Consider the following 18,125-nt stretch of genomic DNA (forward strand, 5'->3'; position numbering starts at 1 on the left):
CCCCACCGCGGGTCGCCTCACAGCCCGGGAGGCTCCCGCGCACGCGGGCGCGCGGGCGCCTCCGGTCTGTGAGGGGGTGTGTGTGTGTGTGTGGCGTGTCGGCCCGTCCCCTCAGGCGGCGCTGGGCGGGAAGCGGCGTCTCCGGCAGAGAGGGAGGGAAACGGCCTCGCCGGCCTTTTTCCCCCCCTCCCTTGAAACACGTAAAATACTTGCCGAGTGCTAAATAGGACAAGGCATTCAAAGAACAGTTAATTAATCGAATACTATTTTTAAAGGATTGCCCATCCCCACGGGGAGTTGCTTAGCAATTTCCTAACTTCAAGTACACTTACCAGTGCTGTTCAAAATTACTTACAAACATATTTAAGACACAGGTGGTTGCCTTTTCCCTGTATTTTATTGGTTCAGAGCATAAATGTGAGTTTTACAAAGTCATTGCCTTTCAGGTGAGGAAGCTCAGAAGCGGTACGCGGCAGCGTTAGACATTAATCTCACAGACGGAACTCGCTCAGCCTTCTTGCAAAAATTCCGTCCTTCATCTAGAATACATACCAGAGCTAGTTAGTTGCTATGTTGCCTGGAAAAAAAAGGAAAAAAAAAGAAAAAAGTAAAGTAACACTAAGGATTTGCAAGCAGCCCTGAAAATAAAACATTCAACTTTTTTTTTTTTTTTAAAAAAGCATTATTGACATAATAATTTGCACTTCACTTGTAGTTAATTGTGTAAGTAAAGATTGCATTTTTCTTTACAGATGGGCACATTGCCAGCAGTCCAACAAAAGTATGTACAGGGATGAAACAGTGTAGAAAGTGTCACAAATTGTGAGCAAGCAGTCGAGAAAGGCACCAGCTTAGCAGTTGTGGAGCTTGCCATCTTCTGTCCCAGGATAAGTATGTTCACAGTAGCATCATCTCTTTATGCTGTTCCGCAAGGGTGTTAAACCAAGTCAAAAAGGTTAGTGAGCACAATGGTAACACTTCCCTGAGAAATCAAAACCCGTTTTGAACCACGTCCCTCAGCCTGAGAGACCACGGCCTCGCACAAGGCTTTGGGATACCAGTCAGAGCTGTGGATCATGGACACTCCTTTGGAAGGGTGGCATAAGTAGAAAAAGTCACAACTGCAGTAAGCCATCTCAATCACCTACTCAAGGAAGGTATTTAAGACTAAATAGGGTGAAATTCTCAGATCTTCGTGAATGTTTACAGAATTCTCCTTCACTTTGAACTCAGTACAACGTATTCAGTAGCAGAGTTGAAGTTACACACACTTTCCACAATGCGTTAAACATGTTAATTCCTCATATGAAGAAAATGTTTGTATCCTGCTCAAAACTTACAACTTTATTTCACAAATTGAAGGAATATATACTGAGTATGTGCTCAGAGGAATTTATGTAACATTTGTTCACACCAGAAGCTTAGTGCTGATGTGCTCTGCTGAAGACATTAAAAATGTTTTGAAGCAACTACAAAACATCCTAGAGCACTAAAAACTATCTTCAGCATGTTTTGCATTCCATTCCGTGCCCTTTCTTTAAACCTCTAGATGGCAAGAATAACATTATGCAACATAAAAGCTTCATTTATGTATCTCTTGAAGATTAGAATCTTTCTAAAGAGAAATGATTTTGAAATCTTACATTAATTAGATTCATGACTCCAAGTATAATTCAAGAATTCTAAAGAGCTGCTAGTCAACGAACTTGGAAAAAGAATAATTTAGGAAAAAGTCAATTCACCAAATTAGAAAAGCTGGCTACATTCTACACGTGTACCAACAACTTGCCTCTGATCTACAAGTATGCACTATTTGTATAGTAATTGCTAGTCTGCAACCAAAAACAGATCTAGGAATTGTAATATATCACCGTTTTCAAGCAGTGTAAGTATGCCTGCTATTTCCTTTTAAATACATTTGCATTCTCCATTTGTTAAAACGTCATTGGGATGCAGATACTGTGTGAACCAACTTCTGTGTGAACTGAAGGACTCACAGAAGTGATTTTAGGACTGCTGAGCATCTAGAACCAGTTCAGATCAAGGGGATCTGCAAGATAATGTTTAGCAGCTGGTCCTAAAGCAGCAAACTTGTCTGCCAGAAGCAGGCTAGAGGAAAAAAAACCCACAACAAAACAACCCAAAACCAGCAAACAATAAGGTGTAACAAGAATGTAACTCTACCTTTCTGTTGCTTCAGGTAAAGAGACAATACATCCTTTCAGCTAAATACAGTTTATTAGATGAACACGTAAAAAGCACGAACTTTAGAAGCTACGTGTCATCCATGTGTTTCCCATTTATTTCTCAGGGTGCCCACTTGGGTGTCTCAACCATTAATCTGCTTTTGTCTTGGGTAGACAAAACCATTCTTTCTTTAGGTTCGCTAATTTTCATACCAATTGTGAGTTACTGCCAAACCACAAGAATTTGAAAGTCAAGAACTATTGCTAATATAATAACAAAGAAATATTTCTGTGAAATCCCTCAATATTCAGCATTGAAGACAACTGGACAAAAAAAAATATATATATATTTGCTATATTAATTCATTCTATTAATTCCTCAGGTTACTTAAGAGTCATACCTTTCAAATAACGCTGATTTAAAACAACAAAAAGCTAACAGCTTAAGTGAGTAGATAATTCTTAATCAAATTGAAGATTGTGTCTCATGTTCTCTTTACTGGCATTGCTCACAAGTGACTTTGGAAGGGTGTTTCATGACACTAAATATCTGAAAAAATGGTTATGAAGCTGAAGGTCACTGAAATAATATACTTCGATTTAAGCAATCGCTACAAGATAGAGGATATTTCAGGAGAAATCTAAGGAACAGTCAAGTTAAGGAACAAGCAAAGCCACACAAAACCTCTTGTGGTTTGCCACTGAATTTAAGCAAAACTACAGCTGCAACTCAGCTGGACACCTTGCCACAACATGCATGGAAGATAGAGTGGAAATAACTGTATAAAAACTACATGGAATATTTCATACAAAATACTCCAAATACTTTTCATTATGTAACTTTTATTTGAGACACACATTGTTGTAAAAAAGTTCACATGGAATAATAAAACCATTGGAGTGTGAATGTTTTTTAGGGGTTGGGTTTGTTTTTTTGTCTACACACATCAATACACAATTAATGATTAGGTTTACAAGTTAACCACATGACAAGTTCACTTTTATCTGCAGGAGCTTTTCACATTACACCTTTATACCAGAGATAAAATGTGCTTAAACACACACAGTAGAACACTTCTATTTCAAAATTAAGCATTTTCTCAAGGACTATACTTTTTATTCTGAATTTAGTAGCTATCTAGCATTAAAATAACTGTAATTGAATTTTTATTTGCAAAAATGTTTGTAAGGCCATAGGAATGCACTAAAATACTTAGATTCACCAGAAATAAGAAAAATCAATGGAAATCCTGCTCTTGTGGAAGAAAGAAATACAAGTTTTATTTATAAGAATGAGAATGGCATAAGCATTTCAGTGAATGGAGAAGAAAAAAAGACTTCTTATCACCTACAGACCAAACCTTAAGAAGTTTAACATTGCAAAATTTCAGTTACATTAATAGATAACCAGATAACAGATGCATTTTCACAAATAACACATTTATGCATTTTACATATTATTCATGTACTTTCAAATCATTATCCATTCACAATATTTTAATCTGATATGTATATTCAAGACTCCTTTATTCACTTGTGAAAATGATCCACTTAATTCACCTGATTTTAGCAGACTAGTATGGGAAAGGTACTTACAATGGGAAATACTTTCTGTAAAAAGAACTACAAGTCTGAAAAGTCAATTAGCATTTTTAAGACTGTCCCCCAAATAGAAAAGTGAGCTGCATTAAGTTTAGTAAGTGGTTTAAGCTCTAGCAATAATAGAACTTCCAGACAGCAAGTAAAACAAATATTCTATATACACTCAACAAAAACTTCGTGCGCATGTTTTGCTGAGCACAGACTGAAAGCTAAAATTGCAAAGCACTGAGACCTGTTTGGGTTTTGTTTGGCTTTTTTTTTTTTTAAACCATTTAGAAAAATATTGGTCAAGATATAGCGCACAGACATGGGGCTGAGGGAAAGATTTCCTAAAACTCAATAGCATAAACAGCATTTTTGTTTTATCAAAATCCACCAAAAAACGTCTGCCCTTCCTGAAAGGCTAATGGCAATTTCTGGAACAAAACAGAAATACGTTTGCTGCTTAATGAATAATAATTATATGACTTCCATTCTAATGGACATTAGGATACTAACTAGTTGACTGAGGTATAGTTAAGAGTCCTTCAAAACTTAGATTACATAGTCTTGAGCGAAGTAGCAACAGAGACTACACAAAACCATCATAATGATATTAGAAAAGCCTGTAGTACCCGGCATCTAATGCGTAGGCAGAACATACCATTTACCATCACCTGCTTGTCTAAAGGAAAATACAGCTAAAAAAATTCCCAGTAAAACATACAGCTGATTTGCACGCTAAGATACAGCACATTTTTCAACGTCTGACAAGGCAGACTGTACACAGAAAGAGGTCTATACTGACCAAAAGTTAGCACACCGATAAAGTGCAGCCACTCAGCCACTTAATACTGCTGGAGAAGAGGGGTGGGGGCAAAACAACAAAGAAAGAGAGAAATCTGCATTTTACCTTATCCATAAGACCACATGAAATTAGAATTCTTCAGTTTCAGCAGGGGACAACAAAATTGCATTAAATTCTTCTACAAATAGAAAAAGATGAACTTTACATGAACATTAAGCAAAGTGAAATATTTACTGCATTATTTTAGCATGCATAAAGTGAGTTTCCTATGGTCTTACCTCACATTTATGTACAGTTTAGCACAGCTAAATGTAAGAAAATAGCAAGTTTTTTTCTCCCCGCCCCCCCCCCCCTACAGAGCAGATACCCCAATTTGCTGCTGCTTCAAGAAGCACTTCATAGACTCTACTACTTACAGGCTCTTTCAAAGGGAAGTTCATGGAGACTAATATTGAATGAACATTTAACCACACAGCAAAGACAGGAAAAACAATACAAAGCATTCTGTAAACGGTGCCAAACACAGAACGTGTCAGTTTTGGTTTGCAGACAACCCCTGAGATAAAAATCAAAGTATTACGACACCAAATAAGTCAGAGGTAAATTACTGAAAATAAACAACATTCATAATTGGTGTCACAACACTTTCTGTATAGAAGCACTTTTTTTAACCATACAGAAAACATAACTGCTTTAGCCTGTCCGAGAGAAACATCAAGGGTAGACAACAGAGCAGTTAGGGTTGCTTTGTTTTTTCACTAAACCTTGTTGCCACGATGATTTTTCTGTTTGAGTACAGAAACAGCAGTTTATGAGATTCACCACCTAGTTACAATAACTATTTCTATTAAACTACACGTGGGGACAGGTTGATAACCACTGAAAACTTTATGGAACCAGCTACTAACGTTAAACCTTTCAAAATCGAGAGTCTTTAATCCTAACACTGTTGGCCCGTTCACTTTCAAAATATTTACAACAGACCCAGAGATGACAAATTCAGTACCTGACACCACAAAATGAAGCGGTTATCTGCGGTGACGACCAACTCACTGTTTACAGTTCTAGACAACGTAGTGAAGCGAAAGCAAGCACGTCAGACCGTAACTTTGACAATGACAGAATGCACCTATCCCCTAGTAACAAACATGCTAGACACAAACTTGTAGTTAAAGCTTACAATGGTCCAAATTTGGCACATCAACAGAACTAAAGCACCTGTTTTAACTGCTCATTGAGGAAATCTTTCAGAAGACAATAAAAAAGTAGTAGAACAAAGACTAGGTTATACAATGCTCGGTTGAGTAAAAAAGGCAACTACGTTTCAACTCTGCTTCTAACAGTCTAGGTCACTGTACAGGGTTTTGATGGAAAAAATAACTGCTTGAGCAGACCAAAGAGGGCTTCACACATTCAGCATTCACTGCTTAACTTACAGTACATTATAGCCCTAATGTGACCATTTCCTTAGTGCCAGAACTTGATAAAAATTAGCAACTGCACAGGAAGCTAGTTGTTGGACACCTCTGTTGTCAAGGGTCGATGCTTACAGGCGTGAACAAACTATCCTTAGAATTACAGTAGAAATGGAAGTCACCTTTAGAAGCAGTCATTTCTGAACCAATGAATCCACAAAGAGGTTACTCAAAACTCATGCATTCAGCTTCCACAAGCCACTTAAGTGATAGTGATGAGGCCAATTTGTGACGATGATTTCAGCTCCAGAGTGTACTTCCTCATCAGAAACAAAAAAGGTGCAGGCAGTTTGAGCTAACAAAGGGAAGTTAAGTGAGGAAAGACTGTGTTTATTCAAATAACTGAAAGGTGCATCTGTGAATCAGACAGTGACTGGCAATTCAGAACACAACCTTGCTAAGTCCGGTAAAGAAAGACAAGCAACACACTACATTCAGAATAGAAGCCATAGCTTCTGCAGGAACAGATTTGTGCATCTAAGAAACAAAACCCATACAAATTGTTAAATGCCAATTGTCACAGTAATTCTCATCACTAGAGTGTCAACATCCATACTGCAATCATGGCCACAAGTATACAGCATAGAAAATAATGGAAGTGAGACTTAATTTTTCCCCTGGCTCTTCTGCTTGAAAATAAATTTGTTTAAAAACAGAAAGAAAAACCTGCACAAATCTGTTAAGAATCTTACTTACAAGTCAAACTGTGCAAATACAAATGTAAGATTGTGCTGTAACAGGCAGTAAGAGGCCAATATGGATGTGCAAAGTTAAAAGAAACATAGCAGCTTTTGCAACAGGCAATAAAACAGAAAGTAAAAAAGGAAAACAAGTTAACTCTTGCATGTGTCTCCACTTCATAGCTTCCATATCTGAGAAAGAAGAGCCTGACAGGTCAATAGGCTTAGTGAGCAAAATCCACTTGGTATTTTGTGTATCGCAGTCTACGTTCAATGGAGCTCTCAGCAGCAGCTTGGTGGTATTATTTCTGAGGCTTTGTGACCCTGTGCTTTCAAAGAAGCAGAAAAGGTTCTAAGTGTGCTGCAGTCTATCATTAGAAGTTCATCAAAGTAGCGTGCATCGAAAGAAGCTGCTCTTCTTAGACCGGTTTTCTGTTATTTTTACTGGCCCACCTGCCCCTGATGAACTGTTGTCATTCTGAAAGAGAAAAGAGTATCAACATTGTAAAATGCAAAGAAAATAAGACTAGCTTTCCTAGTTTCATTCCCCACTTCCCCTCCTTGCAAAGCAATAACCACAGCAGCGGTTTGTTGCAACTTGAGCTCCTCAATTACCCAGACTCCATTCATCTCTCAATGAAACTGCCTCTTTTTAAAAAAAGAAACATTTTTCCAACAATCCAGATCTCAAGTATTAGCTGAACAGGTGACTACATAATTTGATGTTTAATAAAGCAAGGATCACACTGTTACATTTCAAAAGAACATATCGGTTCCATGCTGTCCAATGTTAAGGTTCATGCAAAACAAAGAACAATTACACCCTGATGTGTAATAAAGCACTATTCGCTCAAGTTTGATCTAGCATCCACTGTAATTCCTAGGAGTCTTCTGGTAGGGCTACTACTCAGCCAATTATTATAGCAGTCATTTCAATTTATCTAGTTTGTATGCCAATTCAAAATACAAACCATTTTTCTGTTGAGCTTTGTCATAATGTCCCGTGCAAGTGTGAAAAATGCCTGGTGAGGAGTGGAAATAAAAAAAAAAAAAAAGTTAGTCACAAGCCACATTAAAGACAAGATAGATTTAGAGTAGCCAGACACATTAACAACACAGTATTCTGCAGGGCACTGCAACTTTGAGTTGCAAGGCACTCTACGTGTAATAGCTGTTTACTTAAAACTGCAATAAGCATGCTCTAGAAGAAAAAACTACTTATTTTTAGTCTCCATCCCTCCAGTCTCTGAAGCAAGTGAACAGACTTTTCCATCATATACCTCTTGGGCAAAAAAAAAAAAAATAAATCTGCTGAGAGAGGGCTGCATACACTAATAGTTGTGGAGGTTTTTTTTGCCAAACTGTACAGTGCATCGCAACTAGAAACCCACAGCGAGGTTTGAGGATGGCATGCCTGCAAATTCACATTAAGGTTAGCTTGTCTTCTGTCCTCCCAAAGTTTTGCTCCTGCACTATCTATAACTTTATTTATGTTTGCAATATCCCCATTAAAAAAATATTTTTTTTAAAAAAAACATTCTGCCAAATCTCAGCAACTCAGACTTCAATGTATGAAGGAGCAAAGAAACTTCTGTAGCAGAAAAATTCTGCAATTCCCCTGAAGGAGGGAAAAAGCAAGATTTAAGGCTACCTGGAGATACCAACAATCCAAGGACAGTTCCAGAATGTAAGAAACAAACACTTCTCCTCTCATTGTGTTTAGAATATATCCAAAGACAGACCCTCATTTTATGCAACTAAATCACAACAAATAAAATAAATTAATTTACTTCTGATCACAAAAGTATCACAAATGTGTCATTTCCCACAAATTAAGCATTTGGTAGAAAGAACACTAAATTGTTACTTATTAAACGCCTACATCAGCTGCATTTTTTAATGTTTTCTTCACTTCTGAATTTAAAAAAAATATTCAGATAGCCATGTTGTTTAGAGTAAGCACAAACTAATGTACATTTAATGACGTACAGGAGGTAAAATGAAATTGCAGGGCATGTCATGAAAGAGCAAGTCAACCGGCTGGAGGAACAAATGAAGATAGGTACTTTTTATTAGGACACTATTGCTATCCACCATTGGTATTAGCTGCTAATGTTCACAGTTCCATTGTCTGCTGTAAGAATCATAATGACACTGTGAAAATCGGGTCAAGCACTATTCCAGATACAGCACAATGCAAATAAGTCCATTCTAACTATATTTTATAACAATCATCCTGCAATCAGGAAAAAAAAAAAAAAAACACTTGGCTGGCACAGTATCAGTCATGTTATTTTAAAGTAACAATCTCTTTAGTTTCTAGTTAATTTGTTAGCTGCGTGATCTGAATTAAGTACGTTTGGAGGGCTTTTAAAAAGTATCCCATCAATACACATGGAACAGCTTTTAAATGTTGTTCCTGTATCTAATCATCTAAGAACAAGTCTAGCTTAACTGAATGAGTGAATCTTAATGTAACTGCTTTTGACACCATATTATCTTCATGCCTTTCATAGAGTTAAGATCCTCCCCCCACCCTGCCTGAGATGACAAGAGCGATGAATGGCACGATAGACCGGAGTTGAGCCACTCTTCCTTCTGATTCTATTTCCTTATGCTCTCATAAATAGGGACCTTGTGTTTGTAGCAAAAAAATTATTTGCAGGAAAACAGATTGCAAGTCTATAGATAGAGCACTATAAGCCTTCTTCCTCCTCTTAACATCAGCTTATGACAGTCTATGCTGATGTTTTGGGTTAATATACAAACCTTCAGTCTCATCTGCAGAGCACATATTTAGTAGTAACCTAAAGGCTCCTTGACACAGTAGCATGTTATTTTGCAAGCAAAGAATCTTGAATCCAATTTCCCGCACAAAGCATTGTTCTAAGAATCACACCTATTCCCTGTCCAAAAGCACTTGCAATTTAAGTAGCAAGGCATAGAAGTCTAAAGCAACTGTTTGCTACAATAATAGTAAACCACCCTGTTAACACCCACTTAAAAAACAATTCCAGACATCACCAGAAAACAAGAAACACTGGATTTTACAGTACCTCTCTAATTTAACAAGACTGGTGACCCAGGAGCAGAGTTGAGACTTCAGGTCCCAGATCAGGTCAGAAAGCCCAGTGAATCATGAAACACACCTAAGCATAACACACATCTCTTACCTCTTCCACATTTATGCTGGATTTTGCACTTGTCTCCAAAAATTTGATTCCATAATCAATCGCTAACTGGAAGAGAAGTTGAAGTTTTTCAGTGTTTTTGAAGCTCCTTTGTAAGAGGAATGTTTCACATAGGTTCATAATAGAACAAATGCTGTACAGTGCAGCAAGTTTTAAATACAAACCCAAACAAGTTCCACTTCTGCTTTTCTCTTGCAAAAACATTAAAGTTATGGACAGTTAGACAAAGTATTAGAACAGGTCATACCCTCATGTAAATTTAAAACCAACAAAAAGATTAATCACTCTCAAAAAGACTGACTTAGGACCTAAAAGAACATTAAGATACAATCTTCATTGACATGGATTTATGGACCAGATAACTACAATCATTCCATAAGTTCTGTTACTAGCAACTACACTACTTTAGCTGTGTATGTGATAGACTATACAGTATTCTCACTTGCTTGCTTGTTCTGTAGAATGACTAATTACTTAAGCTTTAATAACAGTACTTATGACAAGAGTCAGTAACCACCATAGTGGATTGACTACAACATGATCAAACTACATACAAAGCTTTATACTGAGATTTAGAATACTTCATACTATAGCAAAAGTCAACATTCTTTACAGGGTCTTCCCCTCAACACAACAGTACCACTAAGTTTATTCAAACTTGAAGACAGTCAAGTGCTATTTAAAAACAACAGACCCAAACCTGGCATCCTATAATATATAAAAGTTTCTGAAACAAGAGGTTTAAGGCCCGTTATCTCTCACATGCCTAAAACATGCCAAATATCCAGCAGCCAAAATCCTAAGAAAAGCAGGCTTCTAAATAAGGTGGGTCTCCAAAGCTTACCTTCTCCCCTTTTTCTTTCGAAACTTGTCTTTTTTCATTCATATCACATTTGTTACCCAGGATCATTCTTTCTACATCTGAAGAGGCATGCTGAATGAAGAAAAAGCAATTTCTCAGAAACAAAGTGCAACGTTATTTAAAAGAAACTTGTGTGTCAAACTCATCCACAAGTGAATATTTTATTTTGAAAAAGTTATCTAGTGAAGGCACTACTGAGAAAGAGATTGGCTTTTGAAACAAGCAATTTAACATTTAAATACTAAAATAGGTTGGAATAAATACTCCTAAGTTAAATTTGCCTGAGTACTATTACAGACTGAATACAGTACCATGAGTTCTGTACCAAGTTGCACACAGGCACCTGGCTATTCCAGAAAAGTAACGGTACACACGTTACTTCAAAATGGTACATGGACATCTAGGGTATTTGGTTGGAGTATCATTATGTGATACATTTGCATTTTTAAAATAGATAAGCAATAATCACTTCAGCAAGAGAACTTCAACAAGAGAACTTTTCTAGCCCTGTCACTATAGGTGACACAAATTGCTCACTAATACAGAAATTTGTTTAAAAGCCAAAGACCAATACTAAAGAAAACCCCATAGGTTTTATGTTTAAGGGGAAAAAAAAAACCCAGTAAGATTCTGTTACCTAACTACAGCTTCACTAATAATAAAGTTAAATAATTAAATAATTTACAATAAATTAGCAGGAAGGACACTTATCCAAGACCAAACGAAAAGGTCAAAAATCTCTAACTGGATGAACACATAACAGAGTGACAACTGCAATTAGATCTGTCATCATCTCAGTGAAAGGTAGACAACCTAAGATCTTGCTCCTTCCCGTTCCTTAGACACACCCAAAAGCAAAAAAAAGAACAATAAAAGTCATATAGTAAGAGCAGTTTTGAAACACTTTATGCTTACTTTTTAAACTTAAATTTTCTACCTTCTATCCCTAGATGAACGAGGCAATATTATCTCCATTAATAACTGCTGTTGGATTCACTGCACAGTCTAACTTGGCCATATACATTGGCTACTATAATGAAAGTGAATAATTACTTGATTTTTATTTGTCCCAGGGAAATCATAAGATGTAATGAGTAAGAAGTACTTTGCAAAACACCTACCTCCTCTATGTTTCTTATCCAGTTTTTTATGTTGTCAAAAGATTTTTCATTTGTGATGTCATACACCAGCATAATTCCCTAAATAAAATTAAGAAAATCTAGTCAGATGAGTCACCACTATTGGTTGACTTTTGATTTGTTGTGTGGGTTTGATGATACTTGCCAGAAAGTCAATATATGACTAATGCACCTATAATCCTTTTTCAAAGAATTATGCCGTTGCTGAGAATTTATGCAAAATACAACTATTTAACATCTTTTGCCACTGCTAGAGGTCAAACACACCCCCTATACGAAGTTTTAAATTATTAGCCTACAGTCAGGAAAAGTTTAGATACTCTACTACAACAGCAACCAGGACTCTATGGTAAAAGGCAAGTTTAGAAGCAGCAGCTTCCAGCAGTCAAAGATGATAAACCTGTGAGATCCAATCTGCCAGGGCCAGTAGATACTTAGAGCAAAGCTGACACTAGGTGCTCTCCCAGAAGCTTTAGCTCTTTCAGACAGTTATGTATGTATACTAGTGTGGGCTCTCAACAATTAGCCAAGCATGGGAAATCACACAACGGCTGCATTAAGGACAGACTGCCAGGTTCACCGCCATTCCTTATTGCCTTTCAAATCATTCCTCGTAGGACAAAGAAAAGTCCTTGGCCATGGACTGGGACGTGGGGAGAAGATCATGTCACTGCCAAAACCTTTTTAAGTACTAGAAAGCTCTAACACAGAGCCACAAGCACTACTATTTCTCCCCATCTGTATTCTGTAAGAGTGGAGTTGTTTGGACCCACAGCCAGCCTATGACTGGAACAGATCTGTTCATACAAAGCGGTAAGAACATGTAATAGCAGCATAGCTAGTAATCAGCAAGTTGAATTTAAGTGTCCCAACATAAAGTACCTCAAATCACAGCATTAAGAACCATTACAAGCAGCTGTATCACTAAGAGTGCAGGATCTAAGTTAGTTATTTGACTTTAAGTCATTTTTAATGGAGGAAAAAGTAACAGTAGCTTTTGTAGGTGATTGCATTTATAGCCCAGATTTTGCATTCTCTACTGGCTGAAGAAAAGCAATTCAGTGAAATACACTTTTAATATTAAAATAATTCATTACCTATTTTTCAAACACTTCAAATGTTTAAAGTGCTTGATTGCATTAAAGAAAAAAAAACACTTGTCTGATTAAAGCTTGGCAACTTAGCTTCTTATTATAATCTGCAGAAATTTTAATTATATGAAAAAAGACAATTGGCCTTGAAGTTTCATCACAAAAACAGGACTAGACAAAGTACCAGCAGGTTTAAGAGACAAACAAACAAAAAAATCTAAACCAAAAAACCCCAAACCACAAAATTTATTCCCCGCATCTCAAGCCACAATTATCCAGTCCTCCAGTTGAAGACTTACATGATATAACCTTAGGAACAGCAAACCAGTTATGCTAGTTGTGCCTAATTTTTTGAAGTGAGGGCACTCACCATGGCTCCTCTGTAGTAAGCTGTTGTGATTGTGCGGAATCTCTCCTGGCCTGCTGTATCCCTAAAATTCAGTGAAAACAAGTACTTGTTGGAGGTGATCTTTACACCTTTCTGTACTTAGAGATGTCATTTTAAACAGAGTAACAATGTACTGATAATCATCAAGAAAAAATACCATTTAGAAGCTGTTTGCGCAAGTTTCTTCAGCCCTCAACATCTTCCTCGCTCCCAAGCTATCCTACTTACCTCAGTGGTTATAGCAGCACCATAGATATGGCACAAAAGCATTTAAATTGTCATGCAAGCAATAATACTCAGCACTACATAGACTTCCCTAGAATAATTAAAAGGCAGCTCTGTTGTGTCCAAGTCCTGCATTAAACAGAAATTAAAACATGCAGCAGTAAAATATTTTAGGATAGTGCATTTTCACGTACTATTTCACGTATTAAAACCAGCCACTATACCTTAGTGTGCTGATATTTTATCCTAGATGACTTCAAAGCTGTATCTGTCTGCAAGTGAACAAGAGGACCAAAGCGTTTGGCTACTAGTCACACCTAGGGGGAGCTGAACCCCAAATACCTAACAAACACCAGCTTTTTGACTTACAGACAGAGAATTTGTACCAACCACTTACGGCACTTCCTTAGTCACAAGAATTCTGGCTCGCATGCAAGTATCACAACTATCTATCTAGAACTTGAGAAATCAGCAAGACCCCTACATTCACCAGTAGCATTTTAAGAGTTTGGTATGTGTAATAATTCTACAAAAATACTCATCTGTTGCTACCAGGAGGCTCGGTCTCTACTGACCCGCCATGCAAGGAGTGGAAGCACTATCACTCATCTGTGCCTCTGTGAGTACAACTAGGCACCAAAGTATCAGAGGAGATTACATTCTTTTAGGTTGCATATTTTAGTTTACAGCTATACAGAGTTAATATTTCTCTTCCACACGGAACAGCTAAAGCACATCTAAGAGGACAGCTTTTGATAAAATGGGAAGTTGCTGTAACATTCACACATGAACAGGCTATTTCCTGTGCTACCGAAGCAGAACCACGCCAAGAGCAAGCTAGAAGAAAGCATAAACCTTATGGACAGCCAATGAATAAAAGGTATGAAACTTCTGATACACCCAGGCTCAAAAGCTATTAAGTATTCCCACTCAAAGATTAATTCAATACTCACTGAAAACTTAATTACTCCAGAATACTTACCATATTTGTAGCTTGATTTTCTTTCCATCTAATTCTATTGTTCTGATCTTAAAGTCGATTCCTGCCAGAGAAAAAGATACTCTAAGTTTTGCAATAAATGAAAAAGAAGTGTTCAGTTACCTTTTGAAAACTTGGTAAGAGCAAATTTAGGCAAAAGAATTATTCTGAAGTTGTCCTCCTTACAAACACTAGGAAGTGCTGAGGATGCAAAAAGATTTTCAAGCTGCATTCATCATGTCAAGGATAAATTATTCTGCACAATGAAAATAAACTGAACTCAAACTCACTACTAGAGTTAGTCAAGACTATGAGAGGAAGATTTAAATCTCAAAATTCTTTCATTTTACACTAATAAGGTCACTAGTTTGAACGAATATTTTTCCCAGCTTAGTCTAGCCCCTGCAGTTCAAGTCAATACCCTAGAACCTCTGCTGGCTCTGAGGAAAAAAAATACATACTGTGATGCCTTAGTTCCTTTTCAAAATTGGCATTTACTTTTGAAAACTGATGTTTAATGCACTAATCACAGGACAGTAAATGGTAAAGCATCACAGGAGATAAAAGCTATACAGACGGTTACCGAAGGTGGCTGAAATAGATCACCCATGGGAGTTTTTCGAGAACACCAGTTTAGGAGTGACAAGATTTTCTAGGAAGCTGCAAAAGGTATCAAGGAAACACTTCCTTCCTTTCCCCCCCTTACACTTCCACAGTGTACCCATCAGTTCCGAGATGGATTTTGAGGGTAGATTTTAAGCCATGGGTAAAAAAAAAAAAAAAAAAGAATTAATTCAGAAAGGCTTAAAAATGTTTTTTAAGGTTTAGAGGGATCAAATGGATCTATGAATCAAAGCCAAGATTTCCACACAGACTAGCCTTTACCCTGAACTATTTTAATTTTCCTGTCTCTAAACCTATACTAAAATGTAGCTCAAATTGAGACTGCTCGAGTCTCACTGCATGATGGCCAGATTTTTGAATGCCAGGACAGCCACCCCCACGTACCCTCCCAATTAATCTGCTTTGAAATAATGACCCATTACTCCTTCACTGAATCTTAAATAGTTATTTGATATTTAGTTTGTAATAGATTTAGTTTGTAAAAGATTTGGGAGGCAGGGTAGGTTATTTTATTTCTTTAATTTCTTCTTTCCTCAGCTGTAATTTAAATGACAATTATCCAGAGTACCTTAATTGGGAAAATGCTGTTTCTAGCTTTAATAATTTACCCATCCCTTAAACAGGAAGCTACCGGATTTTTTAATATACTACAGTAGCACTTGAATATGAAATATGGATATTCATTAACTATTTGACTTTAATTCTTCTTGCATGCAATATTAATATTTTAATATACCGAAAATACCAAGTTTCAGCCACTTAATCTTGCTGTGCTATGGATATGTAGTTTAGCCCATTAGTTAAAATACAAATTATGAGCAGAAATATCACATCAGCACTTTTAACAGCATATGAAATTAATTGCATTAATTTAAAATGCTATGACTACTGCTACAATTGCAATTTCCCAAGATTCACTAGTAGACTTACAGGCAAAAAGATACTTTCATTAATTTGCATTCTTCTAAAAATGACATAAGAATGATGTGTACTTCAAAAAAATCCTTATTATATGTAACGGAAGTTTGGCAAGAGTTTCCATTTTACATTTGATAGGATTTTGTGTCTCTCTTGTTGTAAAGGTTTTTCTCCTACCTAGGTACAACACCTGCTGAAGTCACAGGCAATTGCATTCAGATCTGAAAACAACTGACCTTTGCTCTGAACAGATTTTCTTTTGGCCTCAAAGGTTATAAAGCACAAATACAGATTTTCCTGGAAAGGGTATGGTATCATGGACAACAGCAAATTAAATCAGTTTTAAAAGCTCCTATGTGTCTAGGCCTGAAGTTTTAGAATTAAGCATGACAACTATCATGAAAACTAGGTTCTGCAACTACTGTGGTTTAAAGATAATTCTGTAGGTACTGTCAACTACCGAGGCGAAGACACATCAGCATAAACAGTGAAAGACTCCTGTAGGGATGGTTTTCTGAGAAATCAAGCTTATGCTGCAGTTAGATCTCTATGTGCACCAAGCCATGCCTTGCACAAACTGGTTTCTTGTGGTTAGTCATTTCTCTCGCAGCACCAAAATGCTGCCAAATACAACCATTCCTTTGATCACTTCTAAAATTCAGGATCTGCCAAAAAGTATCTTCTCGGAACTTAAGATTTCTAGTAGGAACTTAACCAAAATTCTCAAACAAAGAGGAGTTTCAACACTAAAAGAAGAATATGAAGGGGAAGGCCATAAATACCTCTGTTACGATACTAAGAAGCTCAACAAATGCAACTGCAACTTTTTGGAGGCTAAAACGAACTAGAAACTGGTGTTTCTTTTGTTCTTTCACTTCAGCAGCAGGAAGCGGTGAGCTGCAAGCGTTTGCAGAGCGAGCCTGGCGACGTGCTACCACTTCCTGCCCAGTACACTTGCATGGCCAAGGATGAGCAATGTTTTGCTTGCAGTTGAATTTAAATTATGGTATGTAAAACACTCCAATGACTATAGCATTTCAAAAGTAACTATTGACAGAAAGTTTCCTTTATCAGTGAATTCTTACTTTGCGCAGCCACACACTGGGATACAAAAGTTTGAAAAGATACTCGAGTCTAATAAAGAGGAGTCGTCTGCAAATCAGAAAGTTGGACTGCAAAGGATCACACAGCTTTCACAGTTTTAAAATGCAATGTACAGTGCTGTTGTCTCCAGTAAGGAGAAAAAGCCCAGAAACACTTGTATGTCCGTCTGAAGTCACGTTTTAGAAGCTTTTAGAAAACACAGACTCAGCCTTTGCATTCTACGAATTAACCTAACAGGATAATTATTTTTAACTGCTAAAGCAGAGTTGCCACACAGAAGTCTGACACGCTGATGCCCACGTAACAAGTCAGTACATATTCCATAGGGATAGGAAAGCACCTGTTGCAGGAAACACAAACTTGTAGTCTGCAAGGATGAAGCCCAAGTTAAGACCTGAACTGTGCATCGGTTAGGACTGTAATTGCTCACATTTCCCTTGCCGCATGGGGTAAAAGCGGCAGTTCTTCAAAATCCTTTTCAGATCCTTGCTAACTACCACCGAGAAATGCATCCTCTCTCTCCTCACTTTACTGAGGGTATTTTCTCCCATAGCTTCCAACAAAGAATACACTGTGGAGAGAAATCTGCACACTAAGAAAAAGTCAGTGTCATTAGTGCCACACAGACTTATACAAAAAACCCCGAGAGCTGCATGTTGCCACATTTACCTTGTATTGCTACGCAAAGCTAATAAAATTCGCCAGCTAGGGTATGGCATTGTCCAACACCATGGAGCCAAATATCAGAGGCCAAGGAGACTGGCCTCACCCAGACCTCTTTCGGTTTAAGCCAGGAAGTCGTGTTCCTCTCCTCCACCGAAAGCTCTTCTGCCAACACTCCTTCCTCTTTGGCCACTCTGCCCCAGTTACACAT

General features: G+C 37.3%; 1 protein-coding gene across 1 annotated transcript; it reads right to left on the reverse strand.

The window, feature by feature from the left end:
* Window positions 1–6,364: 6,364 nt before the first annotated feature.
* Window positions 6,365–18,125, reverse strand: RAB8B (RAB8B, member RAS oncogene family). The gene is made up of 9 exons (XM_009886723.1): window positions 18,021–18,125; window positions 14,729–14,831; window positions 14,609–14,669; window positions 13,384–13,444; window positions 11,905–11,982; window positions 10,766–10,855; window positions 9,904–9,969; window positions 7,702–7,752; window positions 6,365–7,208 (listed from the first exon to the last, which is right to left on the reverse strand). Exons 1-9 carry the CDS (start codon window positions 18,123–18,125, stop codon window positions 7,116–7,118), a joined length of 708 nt encoding a protein of 235 aa, XP_009885025.1. The 3' UTR covers window positions 6,365–7,115.

The sequence above is a fragment of the Charadrius vociferus genome, unplaced genomic scaffold (assembly GCF_000708025.1).
Source record: "Charadrius vociferus isolate BGI_N301 unplaced genomic scaffold, ASM70802v2 scaffold356, whole genome shotgun sequence".
Classification (NCBI taxonomy): Eukaryota; Metazoa; Chordata; class Aves; order Charadriiformes; family Charadriidae; genus Charadrius; species Charadrius vociferus.